This window comes from Oncorhynchus clarkii, chromosome 19 (assembly GCF_045791955.1).
Source record: "Oncorhynchus clarkii lewisi isolate Uvic-CL-2024 chromosome 19, UVic_Ocla_1.0, whole genome shotgun sequence".
Lineage (NCBI taxonomy): Eukaryota > Metazoa > Chordata > Actinopteri > Salmoniformes > Salmonidae > Oncorhynchus > Oncorhynchus clarkii.
Genome location: NC_092165.1, coordinates 3,579,547 through 3,604,598, shown reverse-complemented (window position 1 = coordinate 3,604,598; position 25,052 = coordinate 3,579,547). Strand labels below are relative to the sequence as shown.

The 25,052-nt window shown below is 43.6% G+C and overlaps 1 protein-coding gene across 1 annotated transcript in view; it reads left to right on the top strand.

Moving 5' to 3' along the window:
• LOC139374593 (mast/stem cell growth factor receptor kita-like) overlaps positions 1-25,052 on the top strand; it is a 52,669-nt gene that overhangs the window by 2,186 nt on the left and 25,431 nt on the right. Inside the window, exons 2-6 of the mRNA XM_071115610.1 lie at positions 7,324-7,611; positions 7,946-8,230; positions 11,440-11,579; positions 12,124-12,292; positions 12,937-13,126. Of these exons, the coding sequence (XP_070971711.1) occupies positions 7,324-7,611; positions 7,946-8,230; positions 11,440-11,579; positions 12,124-12,292; positions 12,937-13,126 (1,072 nt within the window). The remainder of the gene's footprint in view (positions 1-7,323; positions 7,612-7,945; positions 8,231-11,439; positions 11,580-12,123; positions 12,293-12,936; positions 13,127-25,052) is intronic.

Below are 25,052 nucleotides of genomic sequence, written 5' to 3'. Positions count from 1 at the left end.
GTTGTGTTGGTATGGAGCTTTCCCGGCACTTCCTTGGCCAATGGCCTGTTCTGTATTTTATAGCATCATCTTGGACATTTTAGCTTATTAGGCTATTCCACTGTTTTGTTATGCATGGTAACACACACACACACACACACACACACACACACACACACACACACACACACACACACACACACACACACACACACACACACACACACACTGTTTTGGTTATCCAATTAATTATTCATACATTTTAGCAACATATGTTGGCTTCCGCGCATAACAGGTGGCAGCAGGCAGGCTAAACATGTCTGGAAGTTCGGCCCATGTTGTTTACATTGTTATTACCAGGCTACTGGACTCCAGATGTAGAATGCAGAATAGGCTGATCTGATGCAATAAGCCCATGTTTATTCAACACAGGGCTTAGGCAGGCAGACACACACACACACACAGTGGAAGTTGCTGGATATTGGCAGGAACTGGAACAGATTCTTGCGACATGTGGCCGGCCGTACATTGTCATGCTGAACCATGAGGTGATGGAGGCGGATGAATGGCACGACAACGGGCCTCAGGATTTCATCACGGTATCTCTGTGCATAAAAATGTACACTGATAAAAATGCAATTGTGTTCGTTGTCCGTAGTTTCTGCCTGCTCCATACTATAACCCCACCACCACGAGGCACTCTGTTCACAACGTTGACGTCAGCAAACCAAATCTTGGGGTAAAGGAGAAATGCTCACTAAAAGAAATGTAAACAATTTTGTGCACAAAGTTTAAGAGAAATAAGCTTTTTTGTGCGTATGGAACATTTCTGGGATCTTTTATTTCAGCTCATGAAACATGGGAACAACACTTGACATGTTGTGTTGATATTGTTGTTCAGTGTGTAATATATATATATTATTTTTTACAGTGTACTGTTACTCAAACTCACACACACACACACACACACACACACACACAGACACACAGGTGTATGCCCTATAATGTTGTTTACATAAAGCTATAACGGTAGTGTAATCTATCATCTTCAACCTGTTCCTTCAAGCCCAGAGTCACACTATTAGAAGTGGCACCCAATTCCCTAGTTAGTGCACTACTTTTGACCAGGTATCTATGGGCCCTGGTTTAAAAGTAGTGCACTAACTAGGGAATAGGGTGCCATTTGGGATGCCTACTATGTATTTGCATAACTGTATCCCAAGGTAGTTGGTCGTATCCGGGCTTTTCCCAGGAAAAGGTTGTGTGTGTGTGTGTGTGTGTGTGTGGTGTGTCTAAAGCTGTTACCGCCACACCAGCATTAACCGTTTAGTCACTGTAACTATTGGTTGCAAGTTCAAATCCAGCGTAGCCTAGTGGTTAGAGCGTTGGACTAGTAACCGAAAGGTTGCAAGTTCAAATCCCCCGAGCTGACAAGGTACAAATTTGTCGTTCTGCCCCTGAACAGGCAGTTAACCCACTGTTCCTAGACCAGTTAGTTAACCCACTGTTCCTAGTCCAGTTAACCCACTGTTCCTAGACCAGTTAACCCACTGTTCCTAGACCAGTTAACCCACTGTTCCTAGTCCAGTTAACCCACTGTTCCTAGTCCAGTTAACCCACTGTTCCTAGTCCAGTTAACCCACTGTTCCTAGACCAGTTAACCCACTGTTCCTAGACCAGTTAACCCACTGTTCCTAGACCAGTTAACCCACTGTTCCTAGACCAGTTAACCCACTGTTCCTAGACCAGTTAACCCACTGTTCCTAGACCAGTTAACCCACTGTTCCTAGACCAGTTAACCCACTGTTCCTAGACCAGTTAACCCACTGTTCCTAGTCCAGTTAACCCACTGTTCCTAGTCCAGTTAACCCACTGTTCCTAGACCAGTTAACCCACTGTTCCTAGACCAGTTAACCCACTGTTCCTAGACCAGTTAACCCACTGTTTCCTAGACCAGTTAACCCACTGTTCCTAGACCAGTTAACCCACTGTTTCCTAGACCAGTTAACCCACTGTTCCTAGACCAGTTAACCCACTGTTCCTAGACCAGTTAACCCACTGTTCCTAGACCAGTTAACCCACTGTTCCTAGACCAGTTAACCCACTGTTCCTGGACCAGTTAACCCACTGTTCCTAGTCCAGTTAACCCACTGTTCCTAGACCAGTTAACCCACTGTTCCTGGACCAGTTAACCCACTGTTCCTAGTCCAGTTAACCCACTGTTCCTAGACCAGTTAACCCACTGTTCCTAGACCAGTTAACCCACTGTTCCTGGACCAGTTAACCCACTGTTCCTAGTCCAGTTAACCCACTGTTCCTAGACCAGTTAACCCACTGTTCCTAGTCCAGTTAACCCACTGTTCCTAGACCAGTTAACCCACTGTTCCTGGACCAGTTAACCCACTGTTCCTAGACCAGTTAACCCACTGTTCCTGGACCAGTTAACCCACTGTTCCTAGACCAGTTAACCCACTGTTCCTGGACCAGTTAACCCACTGTTCCTAGACCAGTTAACCCACTGTTCCTAGACCAGTTAACCCACTGTTCCTAGACCAGTTAACCCACTGTTTCCTAGACCAGTTAACCCACTGTTCCTAGACCAGTTAACCCACTGTTCCTAGACCAGTTAACCCCACTGTTCCTAGACCAGTTAACTGTTCCTAGGCCGTCATTGAAAATAAGAATTTGGTTAAATAAAAGTAAAATAAAAAAATAAAAAACTAGGCTTCAAAACGGCACCCTATTCCCTATTGGGCTCTGGTCTAAAGTAGTGCACTATATAGGGAATAGGGCTCTGGTCTAAAGTAGTGTACTACATAGGGAATAGGGCTCTGGTCTAAAGTAGTGCACTACATAGGGAATAGGGCTCTGGTCTAAAGTAGTGCACTACATAGGGAATAGGGCTCTGGTCTAAAGTAGTGCACTACATAGGGAATAGGGCTCTGGTCTAAAGTAGTGCACTACATAGGGAATAGGGCTCTGGTCTAAAGTAGTGCACTAAATAGGGAATAGGGCTCTGGTCTAAAGTAGTGCACTAAATAGGGAATAGGGCTCTGGTCTAAAGTAGTGCACTAAATAGGGAATAGGGCTCTGGTCTAAAGTAGTGCACTAAATAGGGAATAGGGCTCTGGTCTAAAGTAGTGCACTACATAGGGAATAGGGCTCTGGTCTAAAGTAGTGCACTACATAGGGAATAGGGCTCTGGTCTAAAGTAGTGCACTACATAGGGAATAGGGTTCTGGTCTAAAGTAGTGCACTGTATAGGGAATAGGGCTCTGGTCTAAGGTAGTGCACTATATAGGGAATAGGGCTCTGGTCTAAAGTAGTTCACTATATAGGGAATAGGGCTCTGGTCTAAAGTAGTGCACTAAATAGGGAATAGGGCTCTGGTCTAAAGTAGTGTACTACATAGGGAATAGGGCTCTGGTCTAAAGTAGTGCACTACATAGGGAATAGGGCTCTGGTCTAAAGTAGTGCACTGTATAGGGAATAGGGCTCTGGTCTAAAGTAGTGCACTACATAGGGAATAGGGCTCTGGTCTAAAGTAGTACACTACATAGGGAATAGGGCTCTGGTCTAAAGTAGTGCACTAAATAGGGAATAGGGCTCTGGTCTAAAGTAGTGCACTAAATAGGCAATAGGGCTCTGGTCTAAAGTAGTGCACTATGTAGGGAATAGGGCTCTGGTCTAAAGTAGTGCACTACATAGGGAATAGGGCTCTGGTCTAAAGTAGTGCACTACATAGGGAATAGGGCTCTGGTCTAAAGTAGTGCACTAAATAGGGAATAGGGCTCTGGTCTAAAGTAGTGCACTAAATAGGGAATAGGGCTCTGGTCTAAAGTAGTGCACTAAATAGGGAATAGGGCTCTGGTCTAAAGTAGTGCACTAAATAGGGAATAGGGCTCTGGTCTAAAGTAGTGCACTACATAGGGAATAGGGCTCTGGTCTAAAGTAGTGCACTACATAGGGAATAGGGCTCTGGTCTAAAGTAGTGCACTAAATAGGGAATAGGGCTCAGGTCTAAAGTAGTGCACTGTATAGGGAATAGGGTTCTGGTCTAAAGTAGTGCACTGTATAGGGAATAGGGCTCTGGTCTAAGGTAGTGCACTATATAGGGAATAGGGCTCTGGTCTAAAGTAGTTCACTATATAGGGAATAGGGCTCTGGTCTAAAGTAGTGCACTATGTAGGGAATAGGGCTCTGGTCTAAAGTAGTGCACTACATAGGGAATAGGGCTCTGGTCTAAAGTAGTGCACTACATAGGGAATAGGGCTCTGGTCTAAAGTAGTGCACTAAATAGGGAATAGGGCTCTGGTCTAAAGTAGTGCACTACATAGGGAATAGGGCTCTGGTCTAAAGTAGTACACTACATAGGGAATAGGGCTCTGGTCTAAAGTAGTGCACTAAATAGGGAATAGGGCTCTGGTCTAAAGTAGTGCACTAAATAGGCAATAGGGCTCTGGTCTAAAGTAGTGCACTAAATAGGGAATAGGGCTCTGGTCTAAAGTAGTGCACTAAATAGGGAATAGGGCTCTGGTCTAAAGTAGTGCACTACATAGGGAATAGGGCTCTGGTCTAAAGTAGTGCACTAAATAGGGAATAGGGCTCTGGTCTAAAGTAGTGCACTACATAGGGAATAGGGCTCTGGTCTAAAGTAGTGCACTACATAGGGAATAGGGCTCTGGTCTATAGTAGTGCACTATATAGGGAATAGGGCTCTGGTCTAAAGTAGTGCACTATGTAGGGAATAGGGCTCTGGTCTAAAGTAGTGCACTACATAGGGAATAGGGCTCTGGTCTATAGTAGTGCACTATATAGGGAATAGGGCTCTGGTCTAAAGTAGTGCACTAAATAGGGAATAGGGCTCTGGTCTAAAGTAGTGCACTACATAGGGAATAGGGCTCTGGTCTAAAGTAGTGCACTACATAGGGAATAGGGCTCTGGTCTAAAGTAGTTCACTACATAGGGAATAGGGCTCTGGTCTAAAGTAGTGCACTACATAGGGAATAGGGCTCTGGTCTAAAGTAGTTCACTATATAGGGAATAGGGCTCTGGTCTATAGTAGTTCACTACATAGGGAATAGGGCTCTGGTCTAAAGTAGTGCACTACATAGGGAATAGGGCTCTGGTCTATAGTAGTGCACTATATAGGGAATAGGGCTCTGGTCTAAAGTAGTGCACTACATAGGGAATAGGGCTCTGGTCTAAAGTAGTGCACTACATAGGGAATAGGGCTCTGGTCTAAAGTAGTTCACTATATAGGGAATAGGGCTCTGGTCTATAGTAGTTCACTACATAGGGAATAGGGCTCTGGTCTAAAGTAGTGCACTACATAGGGAATAGGGCTCTGGTCTATAGTAGTGCACTATATAGGGAATAGGGCTCTGGTCTAAAGTAGTGCACTATGTAGGGAATAGGGCTCTGGTCTAAAGTAGTGCACTACATAGGGAATAGGGCTCTGGTCTAAAGTAGTGCACTATATAGGGAATAGGGCTCTGGTCTAAAGTAGTGCACTATATAGGGAATAGGGCTCTGGTCTAAAGTAGTGCACTACATAGGGAATAGGGCTCTGGTCTAAAGTAGTGCACTATATAGGGAATAGGGCTCTGGTCTAAAGTAGTGCACTATATAGGGAATAGGGCTCTGGTCTAAAGTAGTGCACTACATAGGGAATAGGGCTCTGTTCTAATGTAGTGCACTATATATGTAATAGGGTCCTGTTCTAAAGTAGTGCACTATATATGTAATAGGGTGCCAACCCTGGTCAGAAGTAGTGCACTACATAGGGAATAGGGGGCCATTTGGAAGAAAGCCCTAGACTTTTGAAGATCGACACATGATTTGCCTGGCAGGTTTTCCACCAACATGATCTTCATGTGACCGTTAGTGCCCCAGGGCCGTCAGTCCATGGTTAAATCCCAAATGGAACCCTATTCCCTGTGTAGTGCACTACTTTAGACCAGAGCCCTATGGCACCTTATTCCCTATGTAGTGCACTACTTTAGACCAGAGCCCTATTGCACCTTATTCCCTATGTAGTGCACTACTTTAGACCAGAGCTCTATGCCACCCTATTCCCTATGTAGTGCACTACTTTAGACAAGGCCCAATAGGGACATAATGGGAAAAAACAGTTTTCTGACCCAAATGTCAACGTTTTTCCTCCTCTAGAAGCCTGCTGATTGATTGGCTGATTGATTGGTTCACCTTGTCAATGTCCTTATTTGTCTGTTATGGATAATGATGAGTTGAGCTGTTTGGGTTTTATGAGGTCCTAATTCCCCTTTTGGAAGATCAAACCTTCAGCCAGATTGATGTAGGCCTATTAATGACTGTCCACTGTTACAGCAGTCTGTTACTAGACTGAACCATGACTGTCCACTGTTACACCAGTCTGTTACACCAGTCTGTTACACCAGTCTGTTACTAGACTGAACCATGACTGTCCACTGTTACACCAGTCTGTTACACCAGTCTGTTACTAGACTGAACCATGACTGTCCACTGTTACACCAGTCTGTTACACCAGTCTGTTACTAGACTGAACCATGACTGTCCACTGTTACACCAGTCTGTTACTAGACTGAACCATGACTGTCCACTGTTACACCAGTCTGTTACTAGACTGAACCATGACTGTCCACTGTTACACCAGTCTGTTACACCAGTCTGTTACTAGACTGAACCATGACTGTCCACTGTTACACCAGTCTGTTACACCAGTCTGTTACACCAGTCTGTTACTAGACTGAACCATGACTGTCCACTGTTACACCAGTCTGTTACACCAGTCTGTTACTAGACTGAACCATGACTGTCCACTGTTACACCAGTCTGTTACTAGACTGAACCATGACTGTCCACTGTTACACCAGTCTGTTACACCAGTCTGTTACTAGACTGAACCATGACTGTCCACTGTTACACCAGTCTGTTACTAGACTGAACCATGACTGTCCACTGTTACACCAGTCTGTTACACCAGTCTGTTACTAGACTGAACCATGACTGTCCACTGTTACACCAGTCTGTTACACCAGTCTGTTACTAGACTGAACCATGACTGTCTAAAGAATCTCTTTGGGTGACATGACATTTTTCTTCTCTATTCTACCCCAATATTTCTATTCACTCACGATGCTACCTTTTCTGTGTGCAGGTTTTTGTCCTAGCCCAGCTCTGACACACCTAAATCAACTTTCCGCGGTCTAAATTTAAGTGTCATGTTTGATTCAGGTGTGTTGTGTTGTTACAGTGCTGGGCTAGAACAAAAGCCTAAACACACAGCCATTACAGCCTTGTCGACTGTATACCATATATGGGCGTGTTCCGTGTGTTCAACAGGTTGGTCCAATCCCGTCATCTTCCCCAGCGGACCTCACCTGGTGGTTCCGAAAGGCGGTGCTCTGGAACTCCGCTGCCATGACAACAACACCAACACTCCATCCACTGTTGTTTCACGGGGGTTGAGGTGGCAGAGAGAAAGGGGCAGGCGGCTGGAGGGGGAGGTAGAGGAGGGAGGAGGGGTAGTGTTTGTTAGGGTGCAGTCTGCCCAGGGATATCACATGGGACGATACGCCTGTATCAACAACAACACCAAGGAGCACTCCTCCATCTACGTCTTTGTGAAAGGTGAGAGGTGTGTGTTGGGGGTGTGTGTTTGTCTATGACTCTGTCTATGTAGGCTTTTCTCTCTGTCTCTCTGTCTGTCTGTCTCTCTGTCTGTCTGTCTCTCTCTCTGTCTGTCTGTCTCTCTGTCTGTCTCTCTGTCTCTCTCTCTGTCTCTCTCTCTCTGTCTGTCTCTCTCTCTGTCTCTCTCTGTATCTGTGAGCATATGTATCACCCTCCCTCCCTTCCCTATGTTGTCTTGCATAAACCCAATCTATCCATCTCTTCTGTTTTCCTACCTAACCCAAATTATCTCTCTCTACTCTCCTATCCCCCCGTCTCTCCCTCCCATCCCCAGACCCCCAGAGTCCGTTTCAGCGTTCTATGGTGAACGGCATTCTGGTCCGCGTCGGGGAGAACCTGACTTTACCATGCCTGGTCACCGACCCTGATGTGACCCCCGTGACCTTACAGACCTGTGACTTACAACCTTTACCCTCCGACCTCCATTACCAGTCCGACCCCCAGCGCGGCGTCATCATCGGCAATGCCAGGAAGGAGTACGAGGGTTGCTACGTTTGCTTGGGCGAGCTGGCAGGTGCCACCGTGAGGTCGAGCCAGTATACTGTGGACGTACGGCTAGGTGAGAGATGAGAGGGGGAGAGGGAAGGAGGGGGGGGGGGGGGGGGGAGGAGGAGGGGAGAGGGGAGAGATAGAAAGGTGATGCTTGAGGGATGGATGTTGGGAGTAGGGAGGGAAAAAGAGAGAGATCTCCAGGCAGCATACTCGTTTTTGCATACACAGAATTTGTGCCACAAATCACCTCTATGTGACTCTATGTTAACAGTTAGACATGAACCACCTCTATGTGACTCTATGTTAACAGTTAAACATGGACCACCTCTATGTGACTCTATGTTAACAGTTAAACATGGACCACCTCTATGTTAACAGTTAGACATGGACCACCTCTATGTTAACAGTTAGACATGAACCACCTCTATGTGACTCTATGTTAACAGTTAGACATGAACCACCTCTATGTGACTCTATGTTAACAGTTAGACATGAACCACCTCTATGTGACTCTATGTTAACAGTTAGACATGGACCACCTCTATGTTAACAGTTAAACATGAACCACCTCTATGTGACTCTATGTTGACAGTTAGACATGGTCCACCTCTATGTGACCAGTTAGACATGAACCACCTCTATGTGACTCTATGTTAACAGTTAGACATGAACCACCTCTATGTTAACAGTTAGACATGGACCACCTCTATGTGACTCTATGTTAACAGTTAGACATGAACCACCTCTATGTGACAGTTAACAGTTACATGAACCACCTCTATGACATGTGACTCTATGTTAACAGTTAGACATGAACCACCTCTATGTGACTCTATGTTAACAGTTAGACATGAACCACCTCTATGTGACTCTATGTTGACAGTTAGACATGGTCCACCTCTATGTGACTCTATGTGACCAGTTAGACATGAACCACCTCTATGTTAACAGTTAGACATGGACCACCTCTATGTGACTCTATGTTAACAGTTAGACATGAACCACCTCTATGTGACTCTATGTTAACAGTTAGACATGGACCACCTCTATGTGACCAGTTAGACATGAACCACCTCTATGTGACTCTATGTTAACAGTTAGACATGAACCACCTCTATGTTAACAGTTAGACATGGACCACCTCTATGTGACTCTATGTTAACAGTTAGACATGAACCACCTCTATGTGACTCTATGTTAACAGTTAGACATGAACCACCTCTATGTGACTCTATGTTAACAGTTAGACATGAACCACCTCTATGTGACTCTATGTTGACAGTTAGACATGGTCCACCTCTATGTGACTCTATGTGACCAGTTAGACATGAACCACCTCTATGTGACCAGTTAGACATGAACCACCTCTATGTTAACAGTTAGACATGGACCACCTCTATGTTAACAGTTAGACATGAACCACCTCTATGTGACTCTATGTTAACAGTTAGACATGAACCACCTCTATGTGACTCTATGTTAACAGTTAGACATGGACCACCTCTATGTGACTCTATGTTAACAGTTAGACATGGACCACCTCTATGTGACTCTATGTTAACAGTTAGACATGGACCACCTCTATGTGACTCTATGTTAACAGTTAGACATGAACCACCTCTATGTTAACCTGTTGCGACGACCAAACCCGGATCCGGGATTCTATTTATAGACCTAAGCTCATTACCATAACGCAACGTTAACTATTCATGAAAATCGCAAATGAAATGAAATAAATATGCTATCTCTCAAGCTTAGCCTTTTGTTAACAACACTGTCATCTCAGATTTTCAAAATATGCTTTTCAACCATAGGAAAACAATCATTTGTGTAACAGTAGCTAGCTAGCGTAGCATTTAGCGTTAGCATTAGCGTTAGCATTTAGCAGGCAACTATCACAAAAACAAGTAAAGCCTTCAAATAAAATAACTTACCTTTGAAGAACTTCTGATGTCTTCAATGAGGAGACTCTCAGTTAGATAGCAGATGCTCAGTTTTTCCAAAAATATTCTTTGTGTATTAGAAATAGCTCCGTTTTGTACATCACATTTGGCTACCAAAAAAAAAAAAAAAAAACGAAAATTCAGCCCTCAAAACGCGAACTTTTTTCCAAATTAACTCCATAATATCGACTGAAACATGGCAAACGTGGTTTAGAATCAATCCTCAAGGTGTTTTTCCACATATCTCTTCGATGATATATCCTTCGTGGAAGCCTGGTTTCTCCTTGCTCTCAAATGGAAAAATAATTGCACCTGGCTTTGCGCTCCAATTTCGACGCAGGGACACCAGGCGGACACTTGGAAAATGTAGTCTCTTATGGTCATTCTTCCAATGATATGCCTACAAATACATCACAATGCTGCAAACACCTTGGGGAAACGACAGAAAGTGTAGGCTCATTCCTTGCGCAATCACAGCCATATAAGGAGACAATGGAAAACAGAGCTTCAGAGATTCTGCTCATTTCCTGGTTGACGTATCATCTTGGTTTCGCCTGTAGAATGAGTTCTGGGGCACTTACAGACAATATCTTTGCAGATTCTGAAACTTCAGAGTGTTTTCTTTCCAAAACGGTCAATAATATGCATAGTCAAGCATCTTTTCGTGACAAAATATTGCGCTTAAAACGGGAACGTTTTTTTATCCAAAAATGAAATAGCGCCCCTAGAGATCCAAGAGGTTAACAGTTAAACATGAACCACCTCTATGTGACTCTATGTTGACAGTTAGACATGGTCCACCTCTATGTTAACAGTTAGACATGAACCACCTCTATGTGACTCTATGTTAACAGTTAGACATGAACCACCTCTATGTGACCAGTTAGACATGAACCACCTCTATGTGACTCTATGTTAACAGTTAGACATGGACCACCTCTATGTGACTCTATGTTAACAGTTAGACATGGACCACCTCTATGTGACTCTATGTTAACAGTTAGACATGGAACTCTTTGTTAACAGTTAAACATGGACCACCTCTATGTGACTCTATGTTAACAGTTAGACATGAACCACCTCTATGTGACTCTATGTTAACAGTTAGACATGAACCACCTCTATGGAACTCTATGTTAACAGTTAGACGTGGACCACCTCTATGTGACTCTATGTTAACAGTTAGACATGGACCACCTCTATGTTAACAGTTAGACATGGACCACCTCTATGTGACTCTATGTTAACAGTTAAACATGGTCCAGCTCCAAACAGGGTCCTGTCTGACATACTGTATGTTTATATCCACCCTCCCTCTCCTCTGCCCACCCAGTCCCTGAGCAGCCTCCAGTGATCAGTCTGTCCCAGAGAGAGAGGGTGATCCTGAGGAGAGGAGAGCAGTTTGAGATCACCTGCAGCTCCTCCAACCTCAACCCTGACTTCAGCATTAAGTGGGACTTCCCTGTTGGAGCGGTGAGACTGGCTTCATACTGACTCTCTCTCTCTCTCTCTCCCTTTCTCTCTCTCCCTTTCTCTCTCTCTGTCTCTCTCGGTCTCTCTCTCTGTCTGTCTCTCTGTCTGTCTCTCTCTGTCTCTCTCTGTCTCTCTCTGTCTCTCTCTGTCTCTCTGTCTCTCTCTTGGTCTCTCTCTGTCTGTCTCTCTCTGTCTCTCTCTGTCTCTCTGTCTCTCTGTCTGTCTCTCTGTCTGTCTCTCTCTCTCTCTCTCCCTTTCTCTCTCTCCCTTCTCTCTCCCTTTCTCTCTCTCCCTTTCTCCCTTTCTCTCTCGCTCCCGTTCTCTCTGTCGCTCTTTCTCTGTCTCTCTCTCTCTCTCTCTCTCATTTTCTCTCTCTCTCTCTCCCCTGTCTTTATCAAAGGTAATAGACATTATATAGTGCCACAACGTAGTAGTATTCACAGTGTTCTATTGCTTCTACCAGTACACTAACCATGACCCACCTGAGAGTCCAGTATAGTGAACTCCTGAACTCTAACCCCTGAACTCTGACCCCTGTCTGCAGCGTGCCTTCCAGGCCCACACCTCCCACATCCTGGCTGGTTCCCGTGGTTACCAACGCTCCACCTCCCTCTGGATCACCTCTGTCAACCAATCAGACGCCGGGACATACCGATGCCACGCCCACAACGAGAGGGGCGCCACCGCCGATACCCTGCACCTGGATGTCCGTGGTGTGTGTGTGTGTGTGTGTGTGTGTGTGTGTGTGTGTGTGTGTGTGTGTGTGAGTCTCGCAAAGACAGAACCTCAATGATGGAATTTGTTAACCTCTATAACACTGTAACTGATGATAGTCTAACCCTGTCTAACCCTGTCAGAGAGAGGGAGAGTCTAACCCTGTCTAACCCTGTCAGAGAGAGGGAGAGTCTAACCCTGTCAGAGAGAGGGAGAGTCTAACCCTGTCTCACCCTGTCAGAGAGAGGGAGAGTTTAACCCTGTCTAACCCTTTCAGAGAGAGGGAGAGTCTCACCCTGTCAGAGAGAGGGAGAGTCTCACCCTGTCAGAGAGAGGGAGTCTCACCCTGTCAGAGAGAGGGAGTCTCACCCTGTCAGAGAGAGGGAGAGTCTAACCCTGTCTAACCCTGTCAGAGAGAGGGAGAGTCTAACCCTGTCAGAGAGAGGGAAAGTCTAACCCTGTCAGAGAGAGGGAGTCTAACCCTGTCTAACCCTGTCAGAGAGAGGGAGAGTCTCACCCTGTCAGAGAGAGGGAGAGTCTCACCCTGTCAGAGAGAGGGAGAGTCTCACCCTGTCAGAGAGAGGGAGAGTCTCACCCTGTCAGAGAGAAGAAGAGTCTCACCCTGTGTGTGTTCCCCCTCCAGAGCGAGGCTTCATCAGTATGCTGAGTGACTCCCGGCCTAGCCAGTCTGCTGTCAGAGAAGGGGAGAGCCTAAGCCTCAGGGTAGAGTTTGAGTCTTATCCCAGACCAGGCACTCTGTCCTGGGCTTACAACGGCAAGACCCTCCACAACACCACGGAGCACGTCATCACTGTCCAACGACACCGATACAGGTACTCTCCACAGACAGATACACGCTCTAGTCACATGGGACATCAGTGTGACGGTTCAGAGAGAAAATGTCTGTCCCCAGTGTAATATCTCATTCAATCATTTTATTTTAATAATTAAAGTGCAGACAATAATAATAATTTCACTTAAAAAATATGATGAACAACTTTTTGGGGATACTAAAAGAACAATACGTTAATTTGATTAAATCCACTATTTCAGCGATACATCAAACAGTATTTAAATACATCAAATGTACAAATACAAATAGGAAGATAAATATCTCTTGAAGAGCCACTCTTCAAACTCATGTTCATTATCTCATTATCTCCAACCAGCATCATGTTCATTATCTCATTATCTCCAGCCAACATCATGTTCATTATCTCAGCCAACCTCATGTTAATTATCTCAGCCAACTTCATGTTCATTATCTCATTATATCCAGTCGATCCCTGTTGACAGGGATAATTCTGGAAGGTTACAGGGTTGATTCTGCATGGTTACATGGTTAATTCTGCATGGTTACAGGGTTAATTCAGGATGGTTACATGGTTAATTCTGGATGGTTACAGGGTTAACTCCGTGTGGTTACAGGGTTAACTCTGCGTGGTTACAGGGTTAATTCCACGTGGTTACAGGGTTAAAACAAAAGGGTTAGTTTAGGTATTCATTCTGAGTGGTTAAGGTCAGGGCTATGGTTTGGGGGGAAGGTTAGTTCAGGTATTCATTCTGAGTGGTTAAGGTCAGGGCTATGGTTTGGGGGGAAGGTTAGTTTAGGTATTCATTCTGAGTGGTTAAGGTCAGGGCTATGGTTTGGGGGGAAGGTTAGTTTAGGTATTCATTCTGAGTGGTTAAGGTCAGGGCTATGGTTTGGGGGAAGGTTAGTTCAGGTATTCATTCTGAGTGGTTAAGGTCAGGGCTATGGTTTGGGGGGAAGGTTAGTTTAGGTATTCATTCTGAGTGGTTAAGGTCAGGGCTATGGTTTGGGGGAAGGTTAGTTTAGGTATTCATTCTGAGTGGTTAAGGTCAGGGCTATGGTTTGGGGGGAAGGTTAGTTCAGGTATTCATTCTGAGTGGTTAAGGTCAGGGCTATGGTTTGGGGGAAGGTTAGTTTAGGTATTCATTCTGAGTGGTTAAGGTCAGGGCTATGGTTTTGGGGGAAGGTATTCATTCTGAGTGGTTAAGGTCAGGGCTATGGTTTTGGGGGAAGGTATTCATTCTGAGTGGTTAAGGTCAGGGCTATGGTTTTGGGGGAAGGTATTCATTCTGAGTGGTTAAGGTCAGGGCTATGGTTTTGGGGGAAGGTATTCATCCTGAGTGGTTAAGGTCAGGGCTATGGTTTTGGGGGAAGGCTTTAAACAAAATAAGCTTCCATCAAGTATTCTCTCGGCTTGTTGGAGCGTTGTGAACTGCCGTGGTCCAGGGGTCTTAAGCAGCATGCTTGGTCTGACCACGCTTCGTCCTCGAGCGTCTTGAGTTTGTGCCAGTGCTCGGGAAATGTTTTCTTATGGTAAGTGGAGAGGAGAAGGCATATATCGACGTCCCAAGGACCTTTCCAGACGTCTGACATCCATCCAATGCGGTTTCTATTGACCAGTCTGTTCCAGCATAATACCAGTGTCTACATACTGTATGCTGTTTATAGTGACCAGTCTGTTCCAGCATAATACCAGTGTCTACATACTGTATGCTGTTTATAGTGACCAGTCTGTTCCAGCATAATACCAGTGTCTACATGCTGTTTATAGTGACCAGTCTGTTCCAGCATAATACCAGTGTCTACATGCTGTTTATAGTGACCAGTCTGTTCCAGCATAATACCAGTGTCTACATACTGTATGCTGTTTATAGTGACCAGTCTGTTCCAGCATAATACCAGTGTCTACATACTGTATGCTGTTTATATTGACCAGTCTGTTCCAGCATAATACCAGTGTCTACATGCTGTATGCGGTTTATAGTGACCAGTCTGTTCCAGCATAATACCAGTGTCTACATGCTGTTTACAGTGACCAGTCTGTTCCAGCATAATACCAGTGTCTACATACTGTATGCTGTTTATATTGACCAGTCTGTTCCAGCATAATACCAGTGTCTACATGCTGTTTATAGTGACCAGTCTGTTCCAGCATAATACCAGTGTCTACATGCTGTTTATAGTGACCAGTCTGTTCCAGCATAATACCAGTGTCTACATACTGTATGCTGTTTATATTGACCAGTCTGTTTCAGCATAATACCAGTGTCTACATGCTGTTTATAGTGACCAGTCTGTTCCAGCATAATACCAGTGTCTACATGCTGTTTATAGTGACCAGTCTGTTCCAGCATAATACCAGTGTCTACATACTGTATGCTGTTTATAGTGACCAGTCTGTTCCAGCATAATACCAGTGTCTACATGCTGTTTATAGTGACCAGTCTGTTCCAGCATAATACCAGTGTCTACATACTGTATGCTGTTTATAGTGACCAGTCTGTTCCAGCATAATACCAGTGTCTACATGCTGTTTATAGTGACCAGTCTGTTTCAGCATAATACCAGTGTCTACATACTGTATGCTGTTTATAGTGACCAGTCTGTTCCAGCATAATACCAGTGTCTACATACTGTATGCTGTTTATAGTGACCAGTCTGTTCCAGCATAATACTAGTGTCTACATACTGTATGCTGTTTATAGTGACCAGTCTGTTCCAGCATAATACCAGTGTCTACATGCTGTTTACATTGACCAGTCTGTTCCAGCATAATACCAGTGTCTACATACTGTATGCTGTTTATAGTGACCAGTCTGTTCCAGCATAATACCAGTGTCTACATACTGTATGCTGTTTCTATTGACCAGTCTGTTCCAGCATAATACCAGTGTCTACATACTGTATGCTGTTTACATTGACCAGTCTGTTCCAGCATAATACCAGTGTCTACATACTGTATGCTGTTTACATTGACCAGTCTGTTCCAGCATAATACCAGTGTCTACATACTGTATGCTGTTTATATTGACCAGTCTGTTCCAGCATAATACCAGTGTCTACATACTGTATGCTGTTTATAGTGACCAGTCTGTTCCAGCGTCTACATACTGTATGCTGTTTATAGTGACCAGTCTGTTCCAGCATAATACCAGTGTCTACATACTGTATGCTGTTTATAGTGACCAGTCTGTTCCAGCATAATACCAGTGTCTACATACTGTATGCTGTTTATAGTGACCAGTCTGTTCCAGCATAATACCAGTGTCTACATACTGTATGCTGTTTATAGTGACCAGTCTGTTCCAGCATAATACCAGTGTCTACATACTGTATGCTGTTTATAGTGACCAGTCTGTTCCAGCATAATACCAGTGTCTACATACTGTATGCTGTTTATAGTGACCAGTCTGTTCCAGCATAATACCAGTGTCTACATGCTGTTTATAGTGACCAGTCTGTTCCAGCATAATACCAGTGTCTACATACTGTATGCTGTTTATAGTGACCAGTCTGTTCCAGCATAATACCAGTGTCTACATGCTGTTTATAGTGACCAGTCTGTTCCAGCATAATACCAGTGTCTACATACTGTATGCTGTTTATAGTGACCAGTCTGTTCCAGCATAATACCAGTGTCTACATACTGTATGCTGTTTATAGTGACCAGTCTGTTCCAGCATAATACCAGTGTCTACATGCTGTTTATAGTGACCAGTCTGTTCCAGCATAATACCAGTGTCTACATACTGTATGCTGTTTATAGTGACCAGTCTGTTCCAGCATAATACCAGTGTCTACATACTGTATGCTGTTTATAGTGACCAGTCTGTTCCAGCATAATACCAGTGTCTACATACTGTATGCTGTTTATAGTGACCAGTCTGTTCCAGCATAATACCAGTGTCTACATACTGTATGCTGTTTATAGTGACCAGTCTGTTCCAGCATAATACCAGTGTCTACATACTGTATGCTGTTTATAGTGACCAGTCTGTTCCAGCATAATACCAGTGTCTACATACTGTATGCTGTTTATAGTGACCAGTCTGTTCCAGCATAATACCAGTGTCTACATGCTGTATGCTGTTTATAGTGACCAGTCTGTTCCAGCATAATACCAGTGTCTACATACTGTATGCTGTTTATAGTGACCAGTCTGTTCCAGCATAATACCAGTGTCTACATACTGTATGCTGTTTATAATGACCAGTCTGTTTCAGCATAATACCAGTGTCTACATGCTGTTTATAGTGACCAGTCTGTTCCAGCATAATACCAGTGTCTACATACTGTATGCTGTTTATAGTGACCAGTCTGTGAAAATGGCAGATTTCTATGTTTTTATAGAAAAAAAAGAAAAGTTCTACCCTGCAACATCAAAAGTTAAAAACAGAGATGTTCAAAACACTAAGAGATTCACAGTGACCACCTTTTCATTTCTGAATGATCACGTCTGGTTTCTCTTGCAAGGGTGAAATGAGTGGAACAACTAGGGGCTGAACCACTAGGTGTTTGAGGGCTGAACCACTAGGGGCTGAACCACTAGGTGTTTGAGGGCTGAACCACTAGGGGCTGAACCACTAGGTGTTTGAGGGCTGAACCACTAGGGGCTGAACCACTAGGTGTTTGAGGGCCATTGTCTTCCGACAGGTGGCGTCGTTCTGAAGCGTTGCCAGTTGCAGACGGCCGTCGTAAGACAATGGCAAGAGGACTGAGGCGTAGCAAGCAACTGAAGCAAATTGTTTTCCCCTCCATAAATACATTGTAGCTAATCGTTTCCCCCTCCATAAATACATTGTAGCTAATCGTTTCCCCCTCCATAAATACATTGTAGCTAATCGTTTTCCCCTCCATAAATACATTGTAGCTAATCGTTTCCCCCTCCATAAATACATTGTAGCTAATCGTTTTCCCTCCATAAATACATTGTAGCTAATCGTTTTCCCCTCCATAAATACATTATAGTGAATCGTTTTCCCCTCCATAAATACATTGTAGCTAATGGTTTTCCCCTCCATAAATACATTGTAGTGAATCCTTTCACAAGAACAGCATGCTTACACTGTTTTACATAACCTTATCCTACATTTATTTTCTATATGTTATAATAAACAAATCACAACATGTTGACATTCATATTTATTTATTTGTACCTTTTATTTAACCAGGCAAGTCAGTTAAGAACAAATTCGTATTTACCTGCCTCCTCTAACCACTAGACTACCTGCCTCCTCTAACCACCAGGCTACCTGCCTCCTCTAACCACCAGGCTACCTGCCTCCTCTAACCACCAGGCTACCCGCCTCCTCTAACCACCAGGCTACCCGCCTCCTCTAACCACCAGGCTACCCGCCTCCTCTAACCACCAGGCTACCCGCCTCCTCTAACCACCAGGCTACCCGCCTCCTCTAACCACCAGGCTACCCGCCTCCTCTAACCACCAGGCTACCCGCCTCCTCTAACCACCAGGCTACCCGCCTCCTCTAACCACCAGGCTACCCGCCTCCTCTAACCACCAGGCTACCGGCCTCCTCTAACCACCAGGCTACCCGCCGCCTCTAACCACCAGGCTACCCGCCGCCTCTAACCACCAGGCTACCCGCCTCCTCTAACCACCAGGCTACCTGCCTCCTCTAACCACCAGGCTACCTGCCTCCTCTAACCACTAGGCTACCTGCCGCCGCAATATTAAATCACATTCAGACTTTTGGTGTCACAGGACAATAGTATCGTAAAGAATTAAAATAAAGAGTTTTTATTTACAGTATGAAAAATATAAAAAATAAAACTGGTATTATTTTATAATACCTCATATTCTCTTCTGTACAGGGGAAGGTAACCCTGTTCCTGGAATACAACAGGAACTAATAAAATATATCTTAGCCCTGTGATTGGCTAAATCCAACCCACCAGGGTTGCCTACCCTTGTAGCACAAATTACATTTCATTTGAACATCAATCAACATTGCAGTTTGTGTGCCAGATTTAGCCAGTTAGCTAGTTAACTGAAGTCAATGGACAGATTGATAAAAAATAAAAAAAACGGTTGTTTTTTTTTAAATAAAAATTTAATGTAAACAAAAAACATTTAGTGAAACATTGTGTATAGATGGAGGCTGATGGTCCTTCACCTCTTTACCAATGACTTGAGAGAGGCTGATGGTCCTTCGCGCCTTTACCAATGACTTGAGAGAGGCTGGTGGTCCTTCGCCCCTTTACCAATGACTTGAGAGAGGCTGATGGTCCTTCACCTCTTTACCAATGACTTGAGAGAGGCTGATCCTTTGCCCCTTTACCAATGACTTGAGAGAGGCTGATGGTCCTTCACCCCTTTACCAATGGCTTGAGAGAGGCTGATGGTCCTTCACCTCTTTACCAATGACTTGAGAGAGGCTGATGGTCCTTCACCTCTTTACCAATGACTTGAGAGAGGCTGAAGGTCCTTCACCTCTTTACCAATGACTTGAGAGAGGCTGAAGGTGTGTGTGTATGTATGGTGTGTGTGTGTGTGTGTATGTATGGTGTGTGTACGGTGTGTGTAAGGTGTGTGTTCCTACCCTGCTGTGTGTGTACGGTGTGCGTGTGTGTATATGGTGTGTGTGTGTACGGTGTGTGTATGGTGTGTGTACGGTGTGTGTTCCTACCCTGCTGTGTCAGCCCCCCGCCTAAACACAATGTTTTACTAAATGTTGTTTTTACGTGAAATTAATGTGAAATATTTATGTTTACTTTAAAACAAATAATAATAAAAAATGTTTTTATCAATCTGCCCATTGACTTCAGTTGAAAACTGTCTGGATAAAATTGAAAGCTTATTGACTGAAAGTGCTTTTGCGTATTGGAACAATGCAGGGGGGGTTTTCTACCACAGAAAACTACCCTTTTAACTTGTCTTAATATTCGGTGCAGATGTGTATTTCAGGGTAAAAAACCCTCACCAACCTAACTGGAATGACTAACAGTTGCTTCTTGGAAAATGCAGTTGTTCCCTCCATTAAAAAGAAGTTGAAGCTAGCAGTTGTTCCCTCCATTAAAAAGAAGTTGAAGCTAGCAGTTGTTCCCTCCATTAAAAAGAAGTTGAAGCTAGCAGTTGTTCCCTCCATTAAAAAGAAGTTGAAGCTAGCAGTTGTTATACTGCAGGTAACATGGTAATATACAGTAGTAGTATAGTTATACTGCAGGTAACATGTTAATATACAGTAGTAGTATAGTTATACTGCAGGTAACATGTTAATATACAGTAGTAGTATAGTTATACTGCAGGTAACATGTTAATATACAGTAGTAGTATAGTTATACTGCAGGTAACATGGTAATATACAGTAGTAGTATAGTTATACTGCAGGTAACATGTTAATATACAGTAGTAGTGTAGTTATACTGCAGGTAACATGTTAATATACAGTAGTAGTGTAGTTATACTGCAGGTAACATGGTAATATACAATAGTAGTATAGTTATACTGCAGGTAACATGTTAATATACAGTAGTAGTGTAGTTATACTGCAGGTAACATGGTAATATACAATAGTAGTATAGTTATACTGTAGTCATATAGTTATACTGTAGTCATATAGTTATACTGCAGGTAACATGGTAATATACTGTAGTCATATAGTTATACTGTAGTCATATAGTTATACTGTAGTCATATAGTTATACTGTAGTCATATAGTTGTACTGTAGTCATATAGTTGTACTGTAGTCATATAGTTCAAGTTCATGTGATTACGATCATAGTATGATCAATGAAGGCACAAATATAATACTTGACAAACTATAGACAAAGGAAAGATGGTTTTGTGGTAGGAGGTTTAGGTGTGGTAGGGTGTTTAGGTGTGGTAGGAGGTTTAGGTGTGGTAGGAGGTTTAGGTGTGGTAGGGTGTTTAGGTGTGGTAGGAGGTTTAGGTGTGGTAGGGTGTTTAGTTGTGGTAGGGTGTTTAGGTGTGGTAGGAGGTTTAGGTGTGGTAGGGTGTTTAGGTGTGGTAGGGTGTTTAGGTGTGGTAGGGTGTTTAGGTGTGGTAGGGTGTTTAGGTGTGGTAGGAGGTTTAGGTGTGGTAGGAGGTTTAGGTGTGGTAGGAGGTTTAGGTGTGGTAGGGGGTTTAGGTGTGGTAGGGTGTTTAGGTGTGGTAGGGTGTTTAGGTGTGGTAGGAGGTTTAGGTGTGGTAGGGTAGGGTGTTTAGGTGTGGTAGGATGTTTAGTTGTGGTAGGGTGTTTAGGTGTGGTAGGGTGTTTAGGTGTGGTAGGAGGTTTAGGTGTGGTAGGGTGTTTAGGTGTGGTAGGGTGTTTAGGTGTGGTAGGGTGTTTAGGTGTGGTAGGGTAGGGTGTTTAGGTGTGGTAGGATGTTTAGGCGTGGTAGGAGGTTTAGGTGTGGTAGGAGGTGTAGGTGTGGTAGGAGGTGTAGGTGTGGTAGGGTAGGATGTTTAGGTGTGGTAGGAGGTTTAGGTGTGGTAGGGTGTTTAGGTGTGGTAGGGTGTTTAGGTGTGGTAGGGTGTTTAGGTGTGGTAGGGTGTTTAGGTGTGGTAGGGTGTTTAGGTGTGGTAGGATGTGTAGGTGTGGTAGGATGTTTAGGTGTGGTAGGAGGTGTAGGTGTGGTAGGATGTTTAGGTGTGGTAGGGTGTTTAGGTGTGGTAGGAGGTGTAGGTGTGGTAGGATGTTTAGGTGTGGTAGGGTGTTTAGGTGTGGTAGGGTGTTTAGGTGTGGTAGGAGGTGTAGGTGTGGTAGGGTGTTTAGGTGTGGTAGGATGTTTAGGTGTGGTAGGATGTTTAGGTGTGGTAGGTGATTTAGGAGTGGTAGGTGATTTAGGTGTGGTAGGTGATTTAGGAGTGGTAGGTGATTTAGGAGTGGTAGGATGTTTAGGTGTGGTAGGGTGTTTAGGTGTGGTAGGATGTTTAGGTGTGGTAGGGTGTTTAGGAGTGGTAGGATGTTTAGGTGTTGTAGGATGTTTAGGTGTGGTAGGATGTTTAGGTGTGGTAGGGTGTTTAGTTGTGGTAGGAGGTTTAGGTGTGGTAGGAGGTTTAGGTGTGGTAGGGTGTTTAGGTGTGGTAGGATGTTTAGGTGTGGTAGGATGTTTAGGTGTGGTAGGGTGTTTAGGTGTGGTAGGATGTTTAGGTGTGGTAGGATGTTTAGGTGTGGTAGGGTGTTTAGGTGTGGTAGGGTGTTTAGGTGTGGTAGGGTGTTTAGGTGTGGTAGGGTGTTTAGGTGTGGTACTGCGAAAAAGAGATATCCAAATACTGAAAGAGCTGAACTTACCCTGCTTTAAAATCATATTTAGAAGAACGCTGTAGTCCTCTGATTTCAGAGACTTCATCTCTTCCCTCTCTGCCGTAGAGGTTTCAATATTTGACTGCTGTCTCTGTGCAATTAGATTGTTTTTCTGGGCAAACAGACTTATGACAGCCACAGTACACCCCACTACTACCACACACAGCAGTAGTATGTAGTGTCTTCTTAAGCATTCGGAACCTGAGGTGGACACACAAACACACAATTGATTGTTTCAATGCATGTAGTAGTAATGTTGAAAGTTGAAGTGAAGATTAAATTCAACTGTTGGAGAACAGTTTTTGTTGTTGTTTCTAAGCCTCGGGGACCAAACACAATCAGGAATAGAAAAACCAAACAGGATGTGATTGGTTAAGTGAGTTGGGGAAATCTGACCAATAACTTGTTATATAAATCATACGTATTACTTTGTACTAACCAATGCAATATGTACACATGGTTTCAACGAGGGAATTCGATTAAGCTGCCCCGGGTTAAACCGGGCCATGGCCCGTAAAGGTGACGGGCGAAGCCGTTGCGGAAGTTGCGCCCTGTTCAGATCGAACGGTAATCTTCAGTCATATTGTCAACAATGAAGCCTGGTGCAGCGTTCAGAAACATGCTTCATCTATTTTCCTTAATATGTGTTGAAAAAATGAGCGTGCTCGCTTGTTACCCCGGTGGTTGTTACCGTTGCTAAATCCTCCATGCAACTAGCGTCCCTTATGGGAAATTTCCTTTCGTAGGACAGCCGGAGGCAAAGCCATTCATATTTATGAGTTTAGGGCAGATGTGTAACGTCACACTTGATGCGCTGCCGAGCCGTCTGTTTCGCTTGCTCGCCGGCATGAGCAGTAAGCACCGAACAACTTGGGAATTCCAGCTTCAGGTTAATTAACTGGCAAATAAATCAAAAGCCTCACCAACTAAATCAAATCAAATCAAATTGTATTTGTCACATACTACCAATCTATTTCTATTTCAGTTTCACGATCCAAGCATTCATAAAACGAGTCCACTAATTGTTTATTTTTTACAGTTACACAAACTGGCTGTTGCTTGTCAACCCAAACATAATTCTAAATCAACCCAAACATATCAACAACGTATTAGGTGTTATACCATAGTAGCCTGGAAGTCGTTTTGGGGTGAAGGGGGACTGAGATGTAATTGTTAAAATTGTTTTGCCCTTCACTACAGAGGGCTATATCGGTCCACTAATACAGGACTAGTAAAGGCCCAGTGCACTACTTTTTTGGGGGAAAAATATTTTTTTAAATCGTTTAAAAAAAATGTATATATATATTTTATTATGATTTTTCAGGTGGCGTTTCAGCACCCCTACTTCCCGCGGTTATGGGATATTCCAAGTTTCAACGTGACCTTTAATTAGTGTTAGTTTAAACAGCGCAAATATGTGCCCCTTGTTCTATTGATCTCAGCGTGATATCGATGGAAGTGATTAACAAAAAAACAGTGTTGCATTGCACTAACCACGTTGGCCACCCACTTGAATCTAAATGCAACACTTCAAAATGGATCTAGCTGTCTTCTCCAAATTGTCCTCTAACACATTATTCCCAGGAACCGTTTGGTTTGTGTTATTTTTAATAGTGTATATTTCCTCCCTAATCAATTAGTGATTTTATGACCGGTTGACAAAACAACAGGATTTTTCAACAACGGGGTTTCCTTTCCATGCTGTGTGTGATTGAAAAGTGAGAAACTTTCGTTATTGAAGGACAGGTGTAACTAACATCATTTTCAGTTGATGTTAAAAGTTTATATGACTTATGTACAGTTTCCTGCCAGTCCAGCATGTAAGATACAGTTTGTCCTGTTTTAATTGATCCTTTACAGTTGATGTTAAAAGTTTATATGTGATTGTAACAGTATTGCGTCCGTCCCTCTCCTCGCTCCTACCATGGGTTCGAACACAACAGTCACCCACGAAGCATCGTTAGCCATCCCTCCACAAAAAAAGCCGCGGCCCTCAGGTCGCAATTGTAAATGAGAACTTGTTCTCAACTTGCCTACCTGGTTAAATAAAGGTGAAATAAATAAATAAATAAATAAAGAGCAAAGGGGGAACAACTACTTCAAGGTCTCATGAGCGAGTGACGTCACCGATTGAAACGATATTAGCGCGCACTACTGCTGACGAGCTAGCCATTTCACATCGGTTACATATTTGCTGCTTTCAAGTGACTTAAGTACAGTTTCCTGCCAGTCCAGCATGTAAGACACAGTTTGTCCAGTTTTAACTTTTCAGTTATGCTTGTATGTTAAACATATTGATCTCTCTTGTATTTCCCCAGTAAACCACAACGTTATCCTGCTACCTTTCCACCCTGTGTGTTCCTGTGACTGTGCGCAATAAAACCCCACTATTTGGATTCCCGCTTCATCTCCTAATTTCCTCTATTCTCATCGATGCGCCACGGTGGCGTTTTTCAACTCTGAACTCTTTTATATCGTCCATATTTTTTATACTACTGTTGCGTAGATGGTACATTTGAGGTTTTCGATATATTACAAACTGTTTCTGCGTATTGGTTATTGATTTGGACACTTTCAAATTGTTTTGACACTGGGCTATTTATCAGTGTGTTGTCAACAGGAAGCAACAACAGCATTTTTTGAAATATTAATTGAACTTTCAACATTCATTTCTAATGGTA